Source organism: Rattus norvegicus, chromosome 18, assembly GCF_036323735.1.
Source record: "Rattus norvegicus strain BN/NHsdMcwi chromosome 18, GRCr8, whole genome shotgun sequence".
Classification (NCBI taxonomy): domain Eukaryota; kingdom Metazoa; phylum Chordata; class Mammalia; order Rodentia; family Muridae; genus Rattus; species Rattus norvegicus.
In genome coordinates, this window is record NC_086036.1 from 78,649,877 (window position 1) to 78,670,077 (window position 20,201).

A 20,201-nucleotide genomic window follows, 5' to 3' on the forward strand; every position below is an offset into this window, starting at 1 on the left:
CATGTGGCATATACTTCCAGTCACGGTCCGAGAGGGTAGTCAGTCAGGGCAAGAACTCCAGGGCAGACACGGTGCAGGGACACCCCTTGCTGGCCTGCAGACACATGCAGGGACACCCCTTGCTGGGCTGCAGACACGGTGTAGGGATGCCCCTTGCTGGGCTGCAGACACAGTGCAGGGATGTTCCTTGCTGGGCTGCAGACACGGTGCAGGGACACCCCTTGCTGGCCTGCAGACACATGCAGGGACGCTCCTTGCTGGCCTGCAGACACCCCAGGGACGCTGGCTGGCTCTCGGGTTCAGTGAGTCACAGGCTTAGGCTCAGTTAGCTCTTCTTAGATGGCCCAAGAGCAACTGTCTATGGCTGGGTCTGCCCACAGTGGACCGTGTCCTCTGTATAAATTAACCATCAAGATACTGCCTGACCGACAGACATGCCCTGGCCTGCCTGACCCAAGCATTTCGTCCGTGAATCTCTCTTCCAGGTGACTAACCAGCACAGAGCTCTTTCTGTAGTCATGGCTGTCACCGTGGGCACATTTAGGTGTCCGCTTCGCCGGAGCTCTACTGTGTCATCTGCCTCCCTCTCAGTGACCCTCATTCTCCTGTTCAGTACCTGGCAAGGCTTTTTGGTTTAGTGTGAGGAGAGACCGTTGCGTGTGCTCCTCTCAACGGCCGTGCTGATGGACGTGACGATGAGTTGCAGCTGCCACCATCCTTTGTGGCACCAGACGTTCTTCTAGCTCACACCCTGGTGACCCCCATCCTGACGGGTCGAGCTGGCCCACGGATATGTATGTGGAGATGCCTTCTTTGACCAGGGGTGTCCTGAAATACCTCCAGGCCTCTGTATAACTCTAGCCTGAGACTGCATGCGATACCTGTGTGTCACGACAGAGCGTAGCAGGATGGGTACACTGTCTAGCAGTGTGCACACATCCACAGGAGTCAGCCTGATGCCCAGTGACACAGGCTGAGTGACCAGCAGAGAAGAAACAGGTCCCTTTACCCCCACACTGAGAATTGTGCTGTTAGTGATTGCATTCACGGTGTAGCATGTGTGGCCCGGGCATCCATGATTGAGGGGTCTCACTGTAAGTGCTGTGACAACTGCAGTTTCCAGGAGCAGGCTGGGTGCTGTGTGCTTCTGCACTGTAAGTGCTGTGACATCTGCAGTTTCCAGGAGCAGGCTAGGTGCTGTGTGCTTCTGCACTGTAAGTGCTGTGACAACTGCAGTTTCCAGGAGCAGGCTGGGTGCTGTGTGCTTCTGCACTGTAAGTGCTGTGACATCTGCAGTTTCCAGGAGCAGGCTGTGTGCTGTGTGCTTCTGCACTGTAAGTGCTGTGACAACTGCAGTTTCCAGGAGCAGGCTGGGTGCTGTGTGCTTCTGCACTGTAAGTGCTGTGACATCTGCAGTTTCCAGGAGCAGGCTGGGTGCTGTGTGCTTCTGCACTGTAAGTGCTGTGACAACTGCAGTTTCCAGGAGCAGGCTAGGTGCTGTGTGCTTCTGCACTGTAAGTGCTGTGACATCTGCAGTTTCCAGGAGCAGGCTGGGTGCTGTGTGCTTCTGCACTGTAAGTGCTGTGACAACTGCAGTTTCCAGGAGCAGGCTGGGTGCTGTGTGCTTCTGCACTGTAAGTGCTGTGACAACTGCAGTTTCCAGGAGCAGGCTGGGTGCTGTGTGCTTCTGCACTGTAAGTGCTGTGACAACTGCAGTTTCCAGGAGCAGGCTGGGTGCTGTGTGCTTCTGCAGAGTCCTTCGCCCCTAGCGGCCCCCTGGACTGATGCTCAGGGACCTCCTCAGCCTTCTGCTAACAGAGCCTTTCTTCCCACAGTGGTGTTTGAGTGTGACAGTCCACGGGGTTCTGAAGTTCACACAGCCTCCACGGATACCCCTAAACAAGTATGTCCTGTGCTGCGTGTCTGGTTGTCAGTGCGGTGTCTGCAAACACTTGGGGCACAGGGTCCCCAAAGCACCCATGTATCATGTGGCCGTGGACTAATTCCATGTCAACCAGGGCTGACGGTGGGTGACCAGAAAGCAGGGGTCCACTTAGCTGTCAGCTGCTGCAGACCTGCCGTGATGACTGGGGTGGGGGCTGACAGTGACTATTAGTGACGAGTACATTACAAGCATTTAGTAACTTTCCAGGCGTCTGGGTCTAAGTTGGCCTGTGAATAAATCCCGTCCTGCCTCCTCTAAGAGCACTACTCTTGGATTCATTTGTAGGAGATTCCTCTCAAAGACGTTGATCTGATGTATGACCTGAGAAACAGGCTCTTGAGCATCAAGGAGTCACCCGAACCCTCTCCTGCCAGAGCATGGCTATGGCCTTAGGACACTTGATGTGCAGGGGCCGTAGCAAAGCCTTGTGCTATGCTTGGTTCATAGGATGGCTCTGGGGACAGTACAAGTGTTTCTTTTCTGTTACCCTAGGCCGATAGTGCTATCTGTGACCTTCTGCGCAGGCGACTTGCACCCCTCCCATTGTCTTCATCCTTCACACCATGGGGTGGGGTTATCAGCTACTCGGGAAACTCCTCAGCTGCACGACTTTCCCCACTGCCCAAGCCCTAGTCAGATTCAGGTCTGTGTGCCTGTCCCCACGGTGTGCCATGTCCTCTAATGAAAGGGAGGATTAGGCCTGTGGTGACTCATTGAGGAACTTTTGAGAATTATTTTAGCTTATTTCAGTAACACCTGTGGTCCAAACGTATAGAGCAGTCAGTCCCTTTGTGGCATTGATAGAGTTGTAAAGGGAATAGAATCTCTCCTGGGTACTGAAGAGCAAGGTGGCCCAGCACAGGGCCTGCCTTGGCATCCAGTTGGTGCTGTCTTAACAGACCTAAGGTCACGTGCTACAGAAGGGTCCACTGAGAGGTATGCTGGATGCGGTGACAGGAGGTCATGTGACTACAGGGCTGCTTTTTTGGGGTATCACAGCTAGAGTGACTCCTACGCTCTTCTGCTTACAGGCGGCCTCCAGGGCCACCAAAGGCCCACATTTATTTGCCAGATACCTCAGCAAGGGACAGTTGTCTTCGTAATGGAAGAACACTCAAGCAGTGAGAGTGCACACAGAGACCACAGCATGTTGCTTGTGTCTGTGGACAGGACCATTCCCGCCAGAGGCTGTCAGTACTGTCTTGTGCTAAGGAGCAGCCTCGAGGCCTCCGTCTGCACTTCGCCTTTCCGGGATGTGCTGGTGGGGTTGTGTGTGCTGATTTTGCTTCGTTTGAGAGGCCAGTTTCTACTTGTTTGTAATCCAGGAGAACCATTGGCTTGTACAGTCTTGTGAACGTGGCATTTCCCAGTAGTTTTCCGGGTAGTTCTTCCTGCCTGTTACTGCATCAAGGTTTTGTACAGAGAGCCACAGAACAAGTGTCATGGCTAGTATTGTCAGCTTACAGGATCTACAGTCATCTGGGAGACCAGCTTTTGGTATCTGAGACCGTTTCCAGAGTAGGTTGGGTGTAGTGGGATGACAGCAGTAATCTGGGCGGCGCCAGGCCGAGTGCTGGTATCCTGGCCTGTGTAGAGTGAGCCAAACTCTCTTTGTGCAGCCACTCCTCCCTTCTCCTTGCTTCCTGACAGGATATGATGTGATAGCTGCCCAAAGCTCCTGACAGCAAGGCTTCTCTGTGACTATAGACCGTACACTTGAACCATGAGCCCATTCCCTTCCTTCCCTAAGTTGCCTAGTCTAGTACTTTGACAGGAGCAGCTGGAAACGTGACTGGTGCACACTGATTTTGGATACCAGCATCTCTGTTTCCCATAACAGACTTGGAGAGCCACAGGATGCTGCAGTGTAGCAATGAGACTGAACCAGCACGGGCTCTGGCTGGTCTCTGCAGTGTCGCTCTCAGACTTTGCAGTGATTGGCTGCCCACTGTCACCTCTCAGACTGTCTCATACATGAACTTGGAGGAGTGAGGGGCCAGTTTCCTAGGGTGTCCGAGGGTAGTCTCTACCTGAGCGTGTCCTGTGTAAGCCTGTCAGAGGTCACCAACCTCTCCTTTGTGATGCCCATAACCTCTCACCGGAGGTAAGAAAGAGGCTGAGCCTTGGAACTTAGTTTATGGCATGGATTTGCAGAAGGCAGCTGTGACCATGTGGTTTGTCTTCTGAACTGCTGCTGTTTCTCAGGAATTGTGGCAAGCAAGACGGAAACACACTGAAGGAGCCATGCTGGATCCTGGCACTGAGTTGAGGAGCCCCACATGGAGGGCTCTGAAGGGAGGGCAGGCCTTCCCAGGACACTCTTGCGTCTTTGTTGAAGATGAGCGTTCACAGGCATGGAGAGCATTGCAACCATACTTCCAGGGAGAGTTGACTCTCACTTGTGTAAAGAGGCTGCATCATGTCCACATTTAGGTTCCTGTAATCCTCAGCATTTGCCATTAGAAAAAACTCTTTGAAAATTATGTTAAAGTGTGGGTGTTATTGGCCCATGGTAAAACCTGTCTGCTATTACAGAGGAACGGTTTTTAATCATTATTTTATTGCTGAACAACTATAAGTTGAAGTAGCTGGTGAGGTGGCTAGGTGGGTGAGGTGCTGGCTGGCAAGCCCGAGGACCCACGCAAGCCTTGAAGCCTGGAAGGAGCGAACCGTCTCCTGCTCATTGCCCTCTGACCTCCACACATGCACCATAGTGCACATGTCCACATGCACACACTGCAAATACATACACACATGCACCGTAGTGCACATGTCCACATGCAGACACTGCAAATACATACACACATGTCCCATAGTACACATGTCCACATGCACACACACTGCAAATACATACACACATGCATCGTAGTGCACATGTCCACATGCACACACTGCAAATACATACACACGTGCCCCATAGTGCACATGTCCATATGCATACACTGCAGATGTGTACAAGTACTAAAACATTTCAAGAGAAGGCGTTTAAGTACTTTTGAAACTAACGTCCTAATCCTACCCCCTACACACACACACACACACACACACACACACACACACACACACACACACACCCCGTTTAGAGTTTTGCTGTAATGTGAAATACAGTGTTTTTACTTGTTTGGATTTATTGTCAGAATCTAAAGACTATGATTAATAGTTTATTCTTCATGATTCTAAGTGTTCGCTTAAAATAGTTAAGCTGGAGAAATAATCCCATTAGTCAGATTAACAAACGCGTAAACATAAACGGCAGCCACTCCGCACCGTTCGCAGCGCGTGTGCGACAGCAGATGACTGTGCAGTCCAGGGGGTTGTGAATCAGCGTCTGTGGCCCATGCTCACCAGTGAGTGTGGTTTTGGCATCAGGTTCTGAGGGCTGAAAACATGGCTGACAGTTACGGGCCTGGCTGTTCTTTCTGAGACCCGGGTTCAGTTCCCAGCACCCACATGGCAGCTCACGGTTGTCTGTAATACCAGTTCCGGGGGATCTGATGCCCTTACGCAGATATACATGCAGGCACAACACAAAGGCATGTGAAATAAAAATAGATAAGTCATTAAAAAGTTTTTAAAAAGAGAGATTGTTAAAATAAACTCTAATAGCTAACGCAAGTTGAAGCTCTTATTCATAAAGCCGTGAAGTCAAACAAGCATCCCTGAGACATCGTCTGTTCTTGCCAAGTACAGCATTCTGCTGATGTGAGCGAGCGCCTGAGTTCACGGAACTGTCTCTGCTGACTGACCCTCGGCCTGCGCAAGGCCCAGGTCCCCGAGTCTGGTGTGCAGCTTTGCATTAGCACCCAAGGGCCTCGCTGTGTGACTTGTCCCCTGTGCACCTTACAGCACTTTGGGCTGAGCACACACAACCATGACTGCCTGGTTTGGCCCCTTGTCCTGTGAAGACAGAAGGAGATATCTCTCCAGCCCTAGACACTGAAACATCTTAGTATGACCCTCATTTCAGCTCAGCTCAGCTCAGCTCAGAGTACAGCTGTGAAAAGCAAGACCCAGTGTCCCCAAAGCATGCTCCCATGTCCTTGGAGGAGGAAGCAACTTGTGTCTGCTCAGACTATTACTGTAGCTCTGCCTTCCTTCTTTATCTCATTCTGCTGGATCCCTGCGGGGAGAACTATATTCATGGTCCTATCGTTGGTGGTGCTGATGGATCAGTGGTCTTAGATGACTCCGTGTGCGTGTGTGCTCATGCGCGGGTGTGCTTGTGTGTGTGTGTGTGTGCGTGTGTGTGCGTGTATGTGTGTGTGTGTGCCTGTGTGTGTGTGTGTGTGCGTGTGTGTGCGCGCGCACACGCGCATGTGTGAGCTCAGAGCCCCATGCTCCTCTGTGAACTTACCTAGCACTAGTATCCCAAAGGCGTGCCGTTTCTGGCTCTCCACCGAGATCTCTGCCATGCCACGTTGTTTGCGGTGGTGTCAGACGTCTCTCCTGGTCTGCAGCAGGAATCTCACCATCTGCCTGAGTTCGTTACTTCTTTCAATGCTGCTTCCTTTTCTTCAGATCAGCCACTGGCTGCATGGCCTCTCAAACACATTCTCTGAGGATATTTCTGACTATACTGTGTACTGACCAGTAGGCACTGTGTGTTGGACCAGCCCTTAATACTTCTCTGAAAATGTTAACTACAGAGGAACATTCAATTCACCAAGCCAACCAGCTTCCCTTCCTGTGTGTTCCATGACTCAGCCAGAGACTGGCGTCTCCTATGGCGGTGTGGTTGTGGATGCAAGTTGGCCTCACTTCTGCAGGGTTTCAGCGGGGTTGATGGTGGTAGGAAAGATTCTTCCTGACGTGTCGTTTGTCCTCTGCTGGCAATGGCATTGTCGAACACCAGCGCACCCACTCTCTGCAGCGCTCCATAGGTCACGTGACTCAGGGCATAGCCGTTCTGCTTCTCCACTCTGTCCAGTTTGGGAAAATGGGGGAAACACTGCAGATTCCCTCAGGCCCAGTGGGCGCCATGGGCTCTTGTTTTGTTTATGCAAATCCAGGTTTGCCCTTAGAGGTCAGCTCTGTGCCCTTGACATGAGCTTTTCAAACCTCCATTCTTCCCATTTAGCTGACTTTTAGCTTCTGATCAGAGCCAGGCCTACCACTGCTGTTGGCTCTCTGGCCAGTGGTGCTTTCTGAGCCCTGAGGATGTGGAAGGCCGTAAGGTGAGAGAAGGCCAAGTACTCCATGCTGGTTGTAAAGTGAGCCACCCTGAAATTCGAGGGCTTCATTGCACTGTGTGTTTCTGCGTCCTGCTAAGAAGATTAATAGGGTAAATGCTCTTGAGACTAAAAGCCAACTGACCCTGCCTGTTATGTTCTTTCTTTTGCAGGGGAGAGACCACACTGCCCCAGGGACTGTGCCGGCAGGGCCCCTCCGAAAGGGGACCTAGAGACACACCTCCAGCACCCAGCCCGTGATAGTGTTGACTGTGGCCTCACGGGTGATTGGAAGGCTCCCAGCAGTGACCATGGCCACTTTGGGGAAGAAGATCCAAGGTCTCCTGACCAGACACCTTAGACCTGAGAGCCGTTGCACCAGAGCAGACCAGGGAGATGCCTCCTTGGTAACATGTAGGGACAGCAAAGATGCTATGCCTAGGATTCTGTGTAGCTCTTTCACACACATGTGTGTGCTCATCGCCCATGGCCTGTGTTTCCTCACAATAAGCAGTGGTATTGGCAGGCACAGTAGCAGCTCAAGGAGTCTGTGTTATTCAAGACAGGCATGAGACACTGGAAAAAAGATGCTGGTGTGTTTGGATGGGCTGGGCACTGTGGGGAGGTCCAGTGCTCAGGACAGATGATGCTGTCAGAGTGTGGGGGACGGAGGGGTGTGCACTACTGCCTCTCCCCCTCAGTGGGGACTCACAGTAGCAATGAGAGAGAAAGAGGGTGTTCAGGTAAGACTTGTTCGAATGCTGTGGAGATGAGCTTGGTGAGGCAGGGCGATGATAGCCTCATGGTTAGGAGTCTGGCCACGACTCTGGGCTCTCACGCCCTCCATGCCGAGTTCTCACCATTCGGGCTGCGTCTGGCTCAGGAAACACTGCAGAGGTGGGAACACAGAAATCTGCTTTGGAAGGAAACGTTAGTGAACACTAAGAGGGCAGGTGTCTTCGTTTATTCTCAGGACCTTTTTTGTAACAGGGCTACATTCTGCAAACTGCTCACAAAAGACTAAGCCACTGAATCCTCCCACTTTGGGCCTGTTTTAGTAATGGCAGAAGAATCCCTGAGCAGATTTGGGGCCCTAGATCATTAGGGTGCTAGTGCTTTGGAACTTTCTCTCCCTCCCCATCCCAGCCTTTCCCTTGCACCCCCCCAGCAAATAGATGTCTTTCCCCATTGGGCCTGGTGAGCACCACTGGACAAGTGACTCTGTTCACAGATGACTGGGGTCTCCAGGCCTGAGGGCAAGGACGGCTTTATATACCTCTTCCTTAGTCACGCAAGTCCACGTTTCTGCGGTGGGGTGAAGGCCCTAGCAGAGGCTCTGAGCCCACGCGACGTGCGCAGTGGGGACTGTTCGGCAGGTAGCAGCGACTCCTCCCCCGTCCGTCGCTGTGGCACTGTGTGGTGGCGATACTTCTGCGAGTTCCAGATGTTTGCACATGTGGTTTTATGCATTATCAAAATTACTGCTGCCTTGAATGAAACATTCTGTGAAAGTTTTTGCAAAAGCTTTACTAGTTTTTTTTTTATTGTGAAATTTTGTAAAGGCAGGAAATGGATTAAGACAAGCATGCTAAATATATTTTTCAGAAAAAAAGCAATAATTTTACATGTACAGAAATTATCCTAACCTTTAATACTGGTGAGAGCGACAGTTTACTTAACCCAGCAATGGATCAGTGCGGTTTCTGTAGGAAATGGGCTTCTGATACAAAGACTTGTTTCAACACACATGTATACATGAATCCTGGCGTGTGGTTTCTCTGTTCTAATGATCTGTTGGATTATTATTATTATATTATTATTATTGTTATTGTTATTGTTAGCTGATGTTTGGTTCCAGATTCTATTTGTCACTGTTTTAATTACTTGACTGTTCAGGTGACTGCTGCACTTGCAAGAATGCAGTGCTAACTGGCTAGCAGATGCGTATATATACATATATACGTATATATATATATGCTAACTGGCTAGCAGATGCGTATATATACATATATACATATATATGTGTGTGTATATATATATACTAACTGGCTAGCAGATACGGTTATATACATATATACGTATATATATACTAACTGGCTAGCAGATGCGTATATATACATATATACGTATATATATATAATTATTTTTTTTTACTTATTTTTTCCTGATACTCCTACACCAGGTATGTATGAGAACGGTTTGCCATGCTGAGTGCTTGGGAATATCAGTCATTCTGAGACGTACATGGAGCAGACCGCAGAGACGCATTCCTCTCTCCTCCTGAGGCAGCGTAGTTCCTTTCTGTTGAGCTTGTCTGCTCATTATGATAGGCTCCCCATCTGTCTGCATTTTCTGGCTTTTTGTTTCCTTGGCTGGAAGTAAAGGTGAGAGCTAGGAATGTCAGGGCCTGTGATTCGGCCCCATCTATTCTGTGTCTTAGTTATTAAACAGTTCTGTACACAAAGGGACACGAAGGTGTCGTTTGCGTTTTTACTGTGTCTGAAGCTGCACGTGGCATTGAGAACTGGAAGGTCTGTCTTCCGGTGAGTCTCCCTCCCAGGGTCTGGCAGGGGGAAGGGGTGCCTGAGGTCCCTGCAGCTGACCGTTTGCCTGGAGAGTAGCCAATCTCAGGACGACCTGCCCCTCGAAGCACAGAGATACAGTTTCCTGTAGCCACAAGGCCACGAGGTCCCCAGTGCTCGCCTCTCTGGGACCAGCTGCGTGCTGGCCTGGTGCATGGCTTTTCTGTCTCACTGGCCATCAGTATTGGACTGCTTTGTTAATTTGTTTATGTCAGCTCAACAATAGTATTTAATATGATTTGTTTCCTTATTTATTTAGCCAATCTGTTTTGATTTGTCCCCCAACCCCTGCTGCCCCTGTGGTAATTTCCACATTTCTGACTGTTACAGACTTCCTACTACCTCTACGAATCTTCTGTCTCCTTGTTTCCTGATGGGGTTTTTACAGTGTTGCGTCTAATGTAACTTAGACAATAAAGGGTTTGGTTGTCTACACTGCACCGCTCTCTGTGTCCCCTGCCCTCTCCACCTGCGTTCTTCTGACTCCTGCCTCACTCAGCTCAGCCCCACCATCCTCTGCTTTACTGTGTGACGTGTCTTCTCTTATACTTCCTCTTCCTGTCCATGCGCATCACACATGCTGGGTCTCTCAGGACAGTTCAGGTGATTTACTTGTTCTGAACGCAGAGAGTGAAGACTCAGATAATAATAAATGCGTCGTGGGCTCTGTCTCCTCTGGGGAGCTGCTCACTGCACCTTCCCACACTTCTGCTGGCCCTGGAAGTCTCTTCAGTCTTAGATGGAGACAGTTTAGCCTCTCCTGCACAGTACAATTTCCAAGTCAAGTGGACTTGGCCTCTTTTGTTCTGAAAAGTATTAGATATTTTAAGAAGTTCCCCAATATTTGCTTATTTATTTTTTTTAAAGCCCAGGAAGACACTGGTTTCTGGAAATTAGGCGTTCCAGGCAACACAAGGCTACTCCATAAAACTAAAAGAGCTCTGCTGTCCCGGTGGGCTGCAGGGGAGTCCCTTCCCTTTGGCTGCTGTGTACCCACCCAGATTCTCTTGCAGCTGGCACTGGGGTCTTCACACTCCTTCTACCCCCACAGGTGACCAGTTCCACGTCGGGCATCACGGGGCTGGCAGTGGCGGTCTTTCCACCTCCTGGTAACCAGGAGAGTTGACACCTTTGGGTGGGTAAGGGTGCCTTCTAGGTCAAACAGTGAACGCAGTTCCCCAGGAAGGAAACATTCTCTGGACCTGTAAGACAAGACCCTCGCCGCCAGCACCTGAGGAACATGTTTTGTTGTTTAACGCTTATAAATCAGGCAACTTCTAATTGCAACTTATATTCACCGAGAAAAAAAAGACACACGCCCCACAGACAGGGCCTTCCCGTGACACGTTTTTGACACTAATGACTAATACAAACTGCAGAGTCCTGGGACATACCCGTGTGAAGTGACCGCCAAGCAATGCGTTCTGTCTTCACCAACTCCGCTAATCATTCGTTGAGCTGGGAAGATGCAGAAGCCCATAGAATTTGTACTTCTTCTTTTTAAAAAAAAAACCCACAATTTATAATGCTATATTTTGTACTCTTTATACTAGAATTTGTTACTAGATTGATGTATTTAACTATTTCTGAGAAAAAGTAATTCAATGTTACAGCTGTGTGATTAAAAAGTATTTAGATAAAACATATTCACTATTGGAATTTGAAATAAATAAAAACATCTTGGAGTTGCAAGACATTCGCCCCTCCTTTAGAAGGTGGCTTACATCATTTGACAGCCTGTTTTGACCTATGGTTATTTCTTTTTATTGGCAGAACATAAGCCCAAATGTCACTTTTTTTTTATTTGTACAGTTTTACAATAAAGCCACAGGATGATTCGTCAAAAAAGAGGTCAAAATGGACCTCCCCACCCCATCTTTTGTGGATTCCAGATAGCCCTTTTCTGTTTTAAATGAAAAGCCCATCTCGGTGTTTGCTGCACTTCTCTGAGCACAAACACTGCTTTAATTCTCAAGGCAAGACTAGACAAGCCCTTCATGCAGCGGGACCTGCAGGAATGTGTGGTGAGGGGATCAGGGTGCTGCCGGCCCTGGCTGAAGTCTCTGTGCCAGACTTCGGCCATGTGGTGGCCTAGGACCTCTGGCCTTCTGGTTGGGTAATAAAAATGGGGAATCTCGCCATCAGATGCCCAACTGGAAAGTATGCTTTAAAGGCACAAGGTGTACCTGCCTGTTCATGGCCCACCCCTAACAGGGATGAGCAGGTATTGAGACACGGCTTTTGAGGGCATGAAAATGAGGCCTGGCCACCACTCTGTGTAGCCCACCTATCTACCGCGCTATGGCTAACACCGCCTGCTCGCACACCTGCTGTGCTTCGAGGAGAATTGTCATTTTTGAGTGATTTCTTAAGAGGCCTCAGGAAATGCAGCCATCTCTGAGGTTGTGGCTGTTCTGGACCTGCCTATCCTTGGGTGGCCGGTTTGTACCATGGTGGCATGCTCAGTGAGAAGAGCGGAATATTGAAAGGGTGGCTGAGCTGAACTGCAAGGGCCTCTAGGATGTAGTGGGGGAGCCAAGTGTGGCCTGGATCCCCACGTGCCACTGGTAGCTTGCTGCTCAGACTTGATGCCCTTGTGTCCATGTCCCACACACACACTCCTTCATTCTGCTCGGGAGCCCTGCATTCTCTGTCCCTCTAACAGTGAGGACATGTGTGCAGCCATAGCTGGCTTGAAGCTTGAGCATTTCCTTAGCTGCTGGGAGCTGGAAGGGGAGATCAGCTGATGAGTCCCTGTGTGACTGTGTTCTCCCAAGATCCCTGTAGGATTCTCTGGAAGTCACCCTAGGCTTGTGTCGGTTCAGAGTATGGAGCAGGCAGCCACACAGTTTATTAGATTTGCCACGTTGGAAGGAGAAAAGCGTGCTGAGAAGTTTTTCTGCACCTTCACACAAAACACCTTAATTCGGGTCATTTTCAAGCAGCAGATTCACTGCTCGGTTTGGATAGTGTGGGAGATCAGGAGCGACGCACCAGAGACTTGGCATTTAGCTGGCGCTAGCTCGCTCTCAGTGGAGGGTTATGCTGCACCTCCCCCAGGTTAAGGGCCAAGCTCCTGCTGCCTCTTTTCATATGGGCACTGACCCCACCCAGGAGGATTCTGCTCTGAAGAACAGTTCTCCCAAAGGCCCCATCATGTCAGGTAATCCCAGTGGGCTGAGTTTAAGTCTCCCTCTCCCTCTCCCTCTCCCTCTCCCTCTCCCTCTCCCTCTCCCTCTCCCTCTCCCTCTCCCTCTCCCTCTCCCTCTCCCTCTCCCTCTCCCTCTCCCTCCCTCCATCCATCCATCCATCCATCCATCCATCCATCCATCCATCCATCCATCCATCCATCCATCTGGGGTATGCGCAGATGCTCAGATAAAAACCAGTGGCTCTTTCCTGCTGAGGAAAGTGGGTAGAACCCACTTTAAGTTCTTGTCTTGGCAGGAGTAGAACATCAGAGTAGTGGCTGACTCAAATTCTAAAAAGGCAAAAAGACCTGGATCACTTGGCAGCAGGGCAATATCCAGGTCTTAAAGGTGGTCCCCTCCACATAATCCTTTTATCAACCCCCTTCATCTTTTCCGAACTCTTCCAGAATCACAGGAAAAGGGAGGGACTTGGGGAGCCAAATGAGAGGGCCGTTTACAAAGTTCACACAACTTGGCAGCAGCCATGAAAGACCTGGAGGTTCTGGAGCTTAGCTTTGAGGTTGGGATGTCTTCTTAGCTTAGTGCAGCCTAGGCCCAGCATCCAGGAGACGGGATGGCTTGCTGATGGAGGTGGCTGGTTCCCTGAGCTGCTTCTGCTTCATTATTGAGAAATGCTGTACAATCTTCCTTGGAGAGCTAGGGGAGGGTGGCGTCTCACTCTCCGTAGAGTTCTGGCTCTACTAAAATTGTGGGACATGTACAGAAATGGACCAGTGTTATAACATGAGCACATTGGCTGCCATGAGCCAACAACTGTGAATGATGCTGACATAGGAGAAAGAAAAAGCATGTATTCTGGGCTCACAGTGGAGCAAGAAAGAGAACACCTAGAGGTGGGTGAGGGCCAGCCCAGGGGGCGGGGCTGTTCGGTGTGTGAGGATGTGCGTGGCAGGGATGGAGGACACCCGGAGGCCAGGGGTAGCCTCACATCCCTGGGCAGTCCTAAAATTCAAAAAGCTCTTGGTGAGGCTGAAGACCAAAGCAGAGCGAAACACTCGTGCTTCTGAGCGAAGCAGTGACACACATGTTGGGAAACAGTGCATCGCATGTTTTTGTCAGATTCGACAGGAAAGGTCCCAAGACTACTTGTCGGTTACTGTTAGATGCCAATCAACGTGAAGCTTCAGGATGAAAAGATGTCCACCAGCTGCCATGATCCTAAGGAGAGACCAGGGTTGGTTCAGGAAAAAATGTTTCTTGTCACTGGACAGCCTGGAAGCCAATGCGAACGGCACCCACTTCCTGTTGGTTATCCCTATCCCATAGTGGGCATGCAGTATGCTCCCCCTATCATGCAGGGCCACATCTCCCCATAGCCCAAGCTCACAGGCCTCTTCTGCCACTGAGGCAGGTCTGCTGGTCCAAGTTGAGGACTTAGACATAGATTTGAGAAATGTCAAGGGAGGACCAGGCTGAGGGGAAGTCCGTGGTAGGAAGATTCCAGGTCTGAGGCACAGGAATGGGCAGTGGTCATCTTCACCTGGATCTCCTGACTTCTCCCGAAAGAGGAATGAAAAATGGCGACCAACACGGTGAGACGTCAAGGCTGCTCCTCTCCTGCTTGTTGTCTCAGCATTCTACACAGTTAGCATCCCTCACTCCAACCCATGGTGGGAAGCTGACACAGAAGACCACAAGAGCCAGCTGGTGTCAGAAGTCAGGTTCTGATGGCTCAGCTCTGTGTGCCAGGGGATGCCACACTCATGGTGAGGAATGATCAGACCACAGTCTAGCACACAGGAGCATCCCTCATGGGTCGGGAAATCACCCAGTGAGGTAGGAAGAGTAGGGATGTTGCCAGTCCATGGAGAGGACCCGCCTGCTGCTTCGGCTCTCTCAGCCAGTCCCTCCAAGGCTGACTTTATATCTCTTAGGGACAAAGAAAACAGTGGTGAACTCACCCTGAAGACAGGGTGTGCGCTTCACGGCTGCCATATTGCCTGCAGAACTCAGCGTCCATTAGCATCTTCCTTCTGCTGGTTGAGTGTTCCCTCACCTGTGTCAGAGCATTCGAGCCATCCCCTTGCCACAGACTTGATGCCGATGGTGCCTCCTCTATCACACACTCTCCAATTCTCTACACTTCAGACACAGCTTCCTGAGGTGGGATCTCTCCCACACCATTTTGCCAACTGTCTCCTGTTGAGGTTGTCAGGGACTGTGTAGTTAGTAGATGTAACGATTACTTCTCCCAATTATCTATACTCTGTTCTAGCCCTTTCTATGGGAATGAATATATATATATATATATATATATATATATATATATATATATATATATATATATATATACACTCAAATACTTCCCGATCACTCAGGCTCAACGGTTACATTTGGGAGAATGGTCTTCATCTCACTATTCCTTGGCCTGAATATTTCCAATGACCCTAGGTGTTACAGCCTTTCAACAGCTATTCCTTATTTCTTCTCGCGAAACAGGGTTTTATGTAACCCAGGCTGGCCTCAAACTCCCAATCAAAGATAACCCTGAACTTCATTTATTTCTGTCTACGTGTCCAAAGTGCTGGAGTTATAGACATTTGCCACCACGCCTGGCTTATGCTAACCTAGGACTTCATGCATGCCAGGAAAACATTTCATCAACTGAGTCTCATTTCCAACCCTCAGCTGTAGACACTTCCACACGCATCTCTCGGCGATTGACAGATGCTCCTGCTGTCTCTCCCTCACAGCTCCAGCTTCCCGATTTTTCCCCCTTCAGTGATCCTCGAGGAGAGCTCCTTGACCTGTGTTACCACCCGAGGGGTATTCTAGAGTCCGTTGAGATGAATCCTCAGTCTTGATGGCAGCCGCTCAGTTCTTCTCTATTTAGGAATGTGGAAACTGTCATGTGACCCGACGCACTGCGCCACGCAGTTCACAAACCACCCAACCCATACGCATAATCCGCACACTGCATGGCTTGCCTGAGGCACCTTCTCTTGTTGGGCATCTTTGCGTCTTTTTATTCCACGGGACAGCCTGGAAGCCAACGCTAATGGCGCCCACTTCCTGTTTGTCATTCCTGTTCCATAGCGGGCATACAACGCAGGGCCCAAAAGCCCAAGCTCACAAGACTTTCCTGCCGCTGAGGCAGGCTGAACTCTGCCTCAGCCAGGGCAGACACACTGGCATTTCCATGGGTGCCTTCCAGCCAGGTCCCCTGATGAGGCTCCAAAGCATGTTTCTTAGATCGACATGCAGGACAAATCATATGAGGCTCAGTTTCCACTTGAGCAAGGTCTCGATACTGTGGTGAAATGACTTTACGAGGGGCATTTTAAGAACTTCAGTACCCAAAATGTGAGACCTTTAGCCTAGTTGATGGGGGGTTTTCCAAGTGTCATTCAGTTGTCATCAATAAGATCTTTAGATTGCTCCTCCCCTACTTTTTATAAACATTCACACATGCACTAGGAAATACGTGTTTTATTTTTAGGTGACATCCAAGAAAGTAGGTCATTGTCCCATGAACAGGTCTCATGTAGCCCAGGAGGATGACCTCAGGTTCTCTGTAGCCCAAGGATGACTTTGCACACCTGCCCCCCCACAGCTCAGGTGCTGGGATCATAGGCTTAGGTGGCCATGCCTGGTTTATGGTTCTGGGGATCTAATCCAGGGCTTCACGCAAGCTAGGCAGGTGCCCGACCAACTGGTTTTGTTTGTCCAAACGTAACTAGAACTTGTTTCCCGCCCACACAGATATAGGCCTCAGTTAGACTCTGATCCACTTGACTGAAATAGAACTGTTTGCCTATTTAACACTTATTAACAAAGGGCCAATGGGGTGTTTATGGCAAAACCACCTATAAAAGCTGTCTGAGAAAATGCTCGGCTCCAGTTTTTTTTTTTTTGTTTTGGTGGTGGTGGTGGTGGTTATTTTCTGGCTGTGTAGGCCAGGCCAACCTCAAAATCATGATCCTCCTGTCTCCATCTCCAGAGTGCTGGGGACATAGGTTCTCTCAAGAATGGACTTGGCACTCAGACTCACAGGGCCATTAAAGGGCTGCTTGTATGTACCTGGAATGTGGGGTAGAGGTGTAGGGGTAGCAATCAGGGTGTGGGTGCCCCAACAGTGGAAATGCATGGTCTCTGCTTCCTGCTGGTTTTCCAGATAGGACAGTCGGCATGTCCTACAACCATCTCTGTGGTCAGAAGCAGGTTCTTGAGGTTTATGAAGCCCTGGGTAGTTTCATGGTTCAGTCATACCTTGGGTACCTGAGTTGCTGTGTGTGAGGAAGACCTTGGGCCTTAAACACCTCCTCAGAGTAAGCTTTCAGTGTCTAGTCCCTGGGACATCCTCTTAGGAGTGTGTTAGCCAAGGTGCAGGCTGAGGTAGTCACCGATAAGGGGCCTCCACCCTTCAGTGTAAGGTGGCCCTCATCAGAATGACAAGGAGAACCCCCAAAACCATGTCCTTGTTATCTGCACAGCTTCTTGCTGGGGCTTGGGGCGAGGGCGGGGGGCGTGACAGGGGCGTGGCAGGGCGTGGCAGGGGCGGTGCTTTAAGTTAACTCAAAATCGGAGCCCAAGCCTAGGCTGGAAGTGAACCTTTGAGAAATGCGGTCCCCAGGTTGTCTTCAGGACACACTCAGGTGTCAGCTCGGTTTTATTTCCGTACACTGAATATTCCCCTTTGGGGTCCACGTGATGGGCATCTTTTTATTCCTGTTATGCTTTCGTCATCATCGCTCCTCAATTTTACGTTTGTCACTCCCTTCAGTTTCTCTTGACTTGCCTCCAGTACTCTCTCAAGCTGGCCCAAGACATATGAAATATGAAATTTCTATGTCTCTCAGTGAAAGCCTCCACACATATCTGACCCCTGACCCCACAGAAGAGCTACCTGAATTACCACGTGGGTGATATCTCTCATCCCACTAGATAGACACAGAGCTCTCGTCCCTGATAGGTTTTTCTTCCTTCCTGTTGATGCTTATCTCCCCATTATGTATGATTTGGCCGCACAGTGGGACGCCTGTTCTAGGAAACAAAGCTTGGCACCTACAGGACAGCAGTGGGTGCCCCTCCAGACCTGGATGCCAGTTCCTTTGCCGAGAGAAAGCATACTGGCGTGAAATTGCCTTCTTCAACCACTAGATGGCGGATGGAGGCCACACATGAACACATCAGATTTCTCCACTTGGCTGTTCCTTGCCAATCAAACACACTGACCACGCACAGCATGCCCCTGCTGAGGGGCTCCCGGGATGAAGATGACCCAGTAGGGCTGTGCGGGATCAGGTAGATGGTGACACTGAAGCCTGGAGTAGAGGCAGGTGTTGCTTTCTACTGATCTCCTCAGAGCTCCTGTGTGATCTGACCAGAGTCAGGTATAGGAATATGGGGTGTGTGTGTGTGTGTGTGTGTGTGTGTGTGTGTGTGTGCATAACTGTGTGTATGTATGTATCTGTGTGTGTCTGTTTATGTATGTATGTTTGTGTATATGTTTGCGTGTATGTATGTTTGTGTTTCTGTGTGTGAATGTATGTGTGTATATATGTGTGTGTGTATGTGTTTGTGTGTGTGTGTTTGTCTGTGTTTATGGATGTATGTGTGTATGTTTGTGTATGTGTGTGTCTCTGTGTGAATGTATATATATATATGTACGCATGTGTATGTGTATGCATGTGTGTGCGTAACTGTATGTATCTATCTGTATGTGTCTGTGTTTACGTATGTGTGTGTATATGTTTGTGTGCGTATGTTTGTGTTTCTGTGTGTGAATGTATGTGTGTGTATATGTGTGTGTGTGTGTGAGAGAGAGAGAGAGAGAGAGAGAGTGAGAGAGAGAGAGAGAGAGAGAGAGAGAGAGAGAGAGAGAGAGAAAGAAAGAGAGATCAGACAGAGGTCAGGTGGCCCTGTTTCTGGAGGAGTCAACACATGAATAAAAAACCGATCCCTGCGTACATCTCAGAACCAAAGCAGGAAGCAGAGAGCCTGCAGGCTCCAAGATGAGGATGTCAAACGATCATAGGCCTGTGTGCCAACATGCTCACTCACTCTGGAGGACCAGCCGCAGAGACATCCAGCAAGGGAGTACAATGGGTTGAAGGGACCTCTCATTTTTAGCACACCAGGGGGCAGCAGGAGGCAAACACATTCCAAAGCGGGAAGAAGCAGTGGGGGACCATGGGAGAATTTGTATGATGCTTCAGGGGCACAAAACAAAAAAACAAACAACAAAAAAACTCCACTTGTGTGCTGTTGGTGGGATGGACTTTTGTTTGGGAAATGAAAGGTCTTGTCCACCAGCCCTGGAGTCAGCCCTGGAGTGGAGCAGGGCAGATCAAGTGTGTCTGTACGGTGCCTCATGCTCTTAGATGGTTAGGGGATGTGTCTGCCCCAGGTGTTGGTGAACAGAGGCTGGAGACAGTAGCTGGGTGTGGTCACATGAGATGCCTCTCTGACCTCAAACTTTCTGCAGGAGAAGAGTAGACAAAGAGAAGGAGGCTTGGAGTCAAAGAGGTCACTGGCAAGAACCCAGAGACTCACCAGCCCATCCGTGCTCACAGCAATCCTTTCTGTGACTGAATGTTGATGAGCTCGGTCTTGTGCAGGCCTTGTGTGATCTGAGGGTTCAAGTGTGCAATGACATTGTAAATATCTGGGAAAAAGCATTCAAGGGATTTCACCCCTTCCTTTAGCTCTTAGAGTTTTTCTATCTCCTCCTCTGTGATGTTCCTCAAGTATGATGGTGTGTGTGCATGCGTGTGTGCGTGTGTGTGTGTTTGTGTGTGTGTGTGTGTGTGTTGTATTGTGTTATTGTTACATTTGGGGCTCACTTTTTAAAGTCAATTAGTCTCAGCCCTTTGACAATTGTCTTAGTTAAGGTTTTACTGCTGTGAACAGACACCATGGCCAAGGCAACTCTTATAAGGACAACATTTAATTGGGGCTGGCTTACAGGTTCAGAGGTTCAGTCCGTTATCATTAAGGTGGGAACATGGCAGCATCCAGGCAGGCATGGTGCAGGAGGAGCTCAGAGTTCTACATCTTCATCTGAAGGCTGCTAGTAGAATACTGGTTCCAGGCAGCTAGGATGAGGGTCTTATAGCCCATACCCACAGTAATACACCTACTCTAGCAGGCTACACCTCCTAATAGTGCCACTCCCTGGGCCAAGCATATACAAACCATCACAACAACATATTGTAATCATCACTGCTACAACTTTCTTACTATCACAATAGCCATAACCACCTTTATCACCATCCTCATCAACACCACCATCATTATCATACTGTCAGTGTCACCACCAGCTCTCCCATCATTGTCACCCCATCCTCTATTC

At 49.6% G+C, this 20,201-nt stretch overlaps 1 protein-coding gene across 10 annotated transcripts in view; it reads left to right on the forward strand.

The window, feature by feature from the left end:
* Zfp516 (zinc finger protein 516) overlaps positions 1 to 11,387 on the forward strand; it is a 100,195-nt gene extending 88,808 nt beyond the window's left edge. For 9 of the 10 annotated variants that reach the window (XM_039096626.2, XM_008772099.4, XM_017600868.3 and 6 more), the window contains one exon: positions 7,287 to 11,387. In XM_039096626.2, the coding sequence (XP_038952554.1) occupies positions 7,287 to 7,474 (188 nt within the window). In that variant the 3' untranslated portion in view covers positions 7,475 to 11,387. Of the gene's footprint in view, positions 1 to 1,835; positions 1,904 to 7,286 lie in introns of all 10 variants that reach the window. The other variant, NM_001191695.2, reaches the window with a different exon arrangement.
* Positions 11,388 to 20,201: the final 8,814 nt, after the last annotated feature.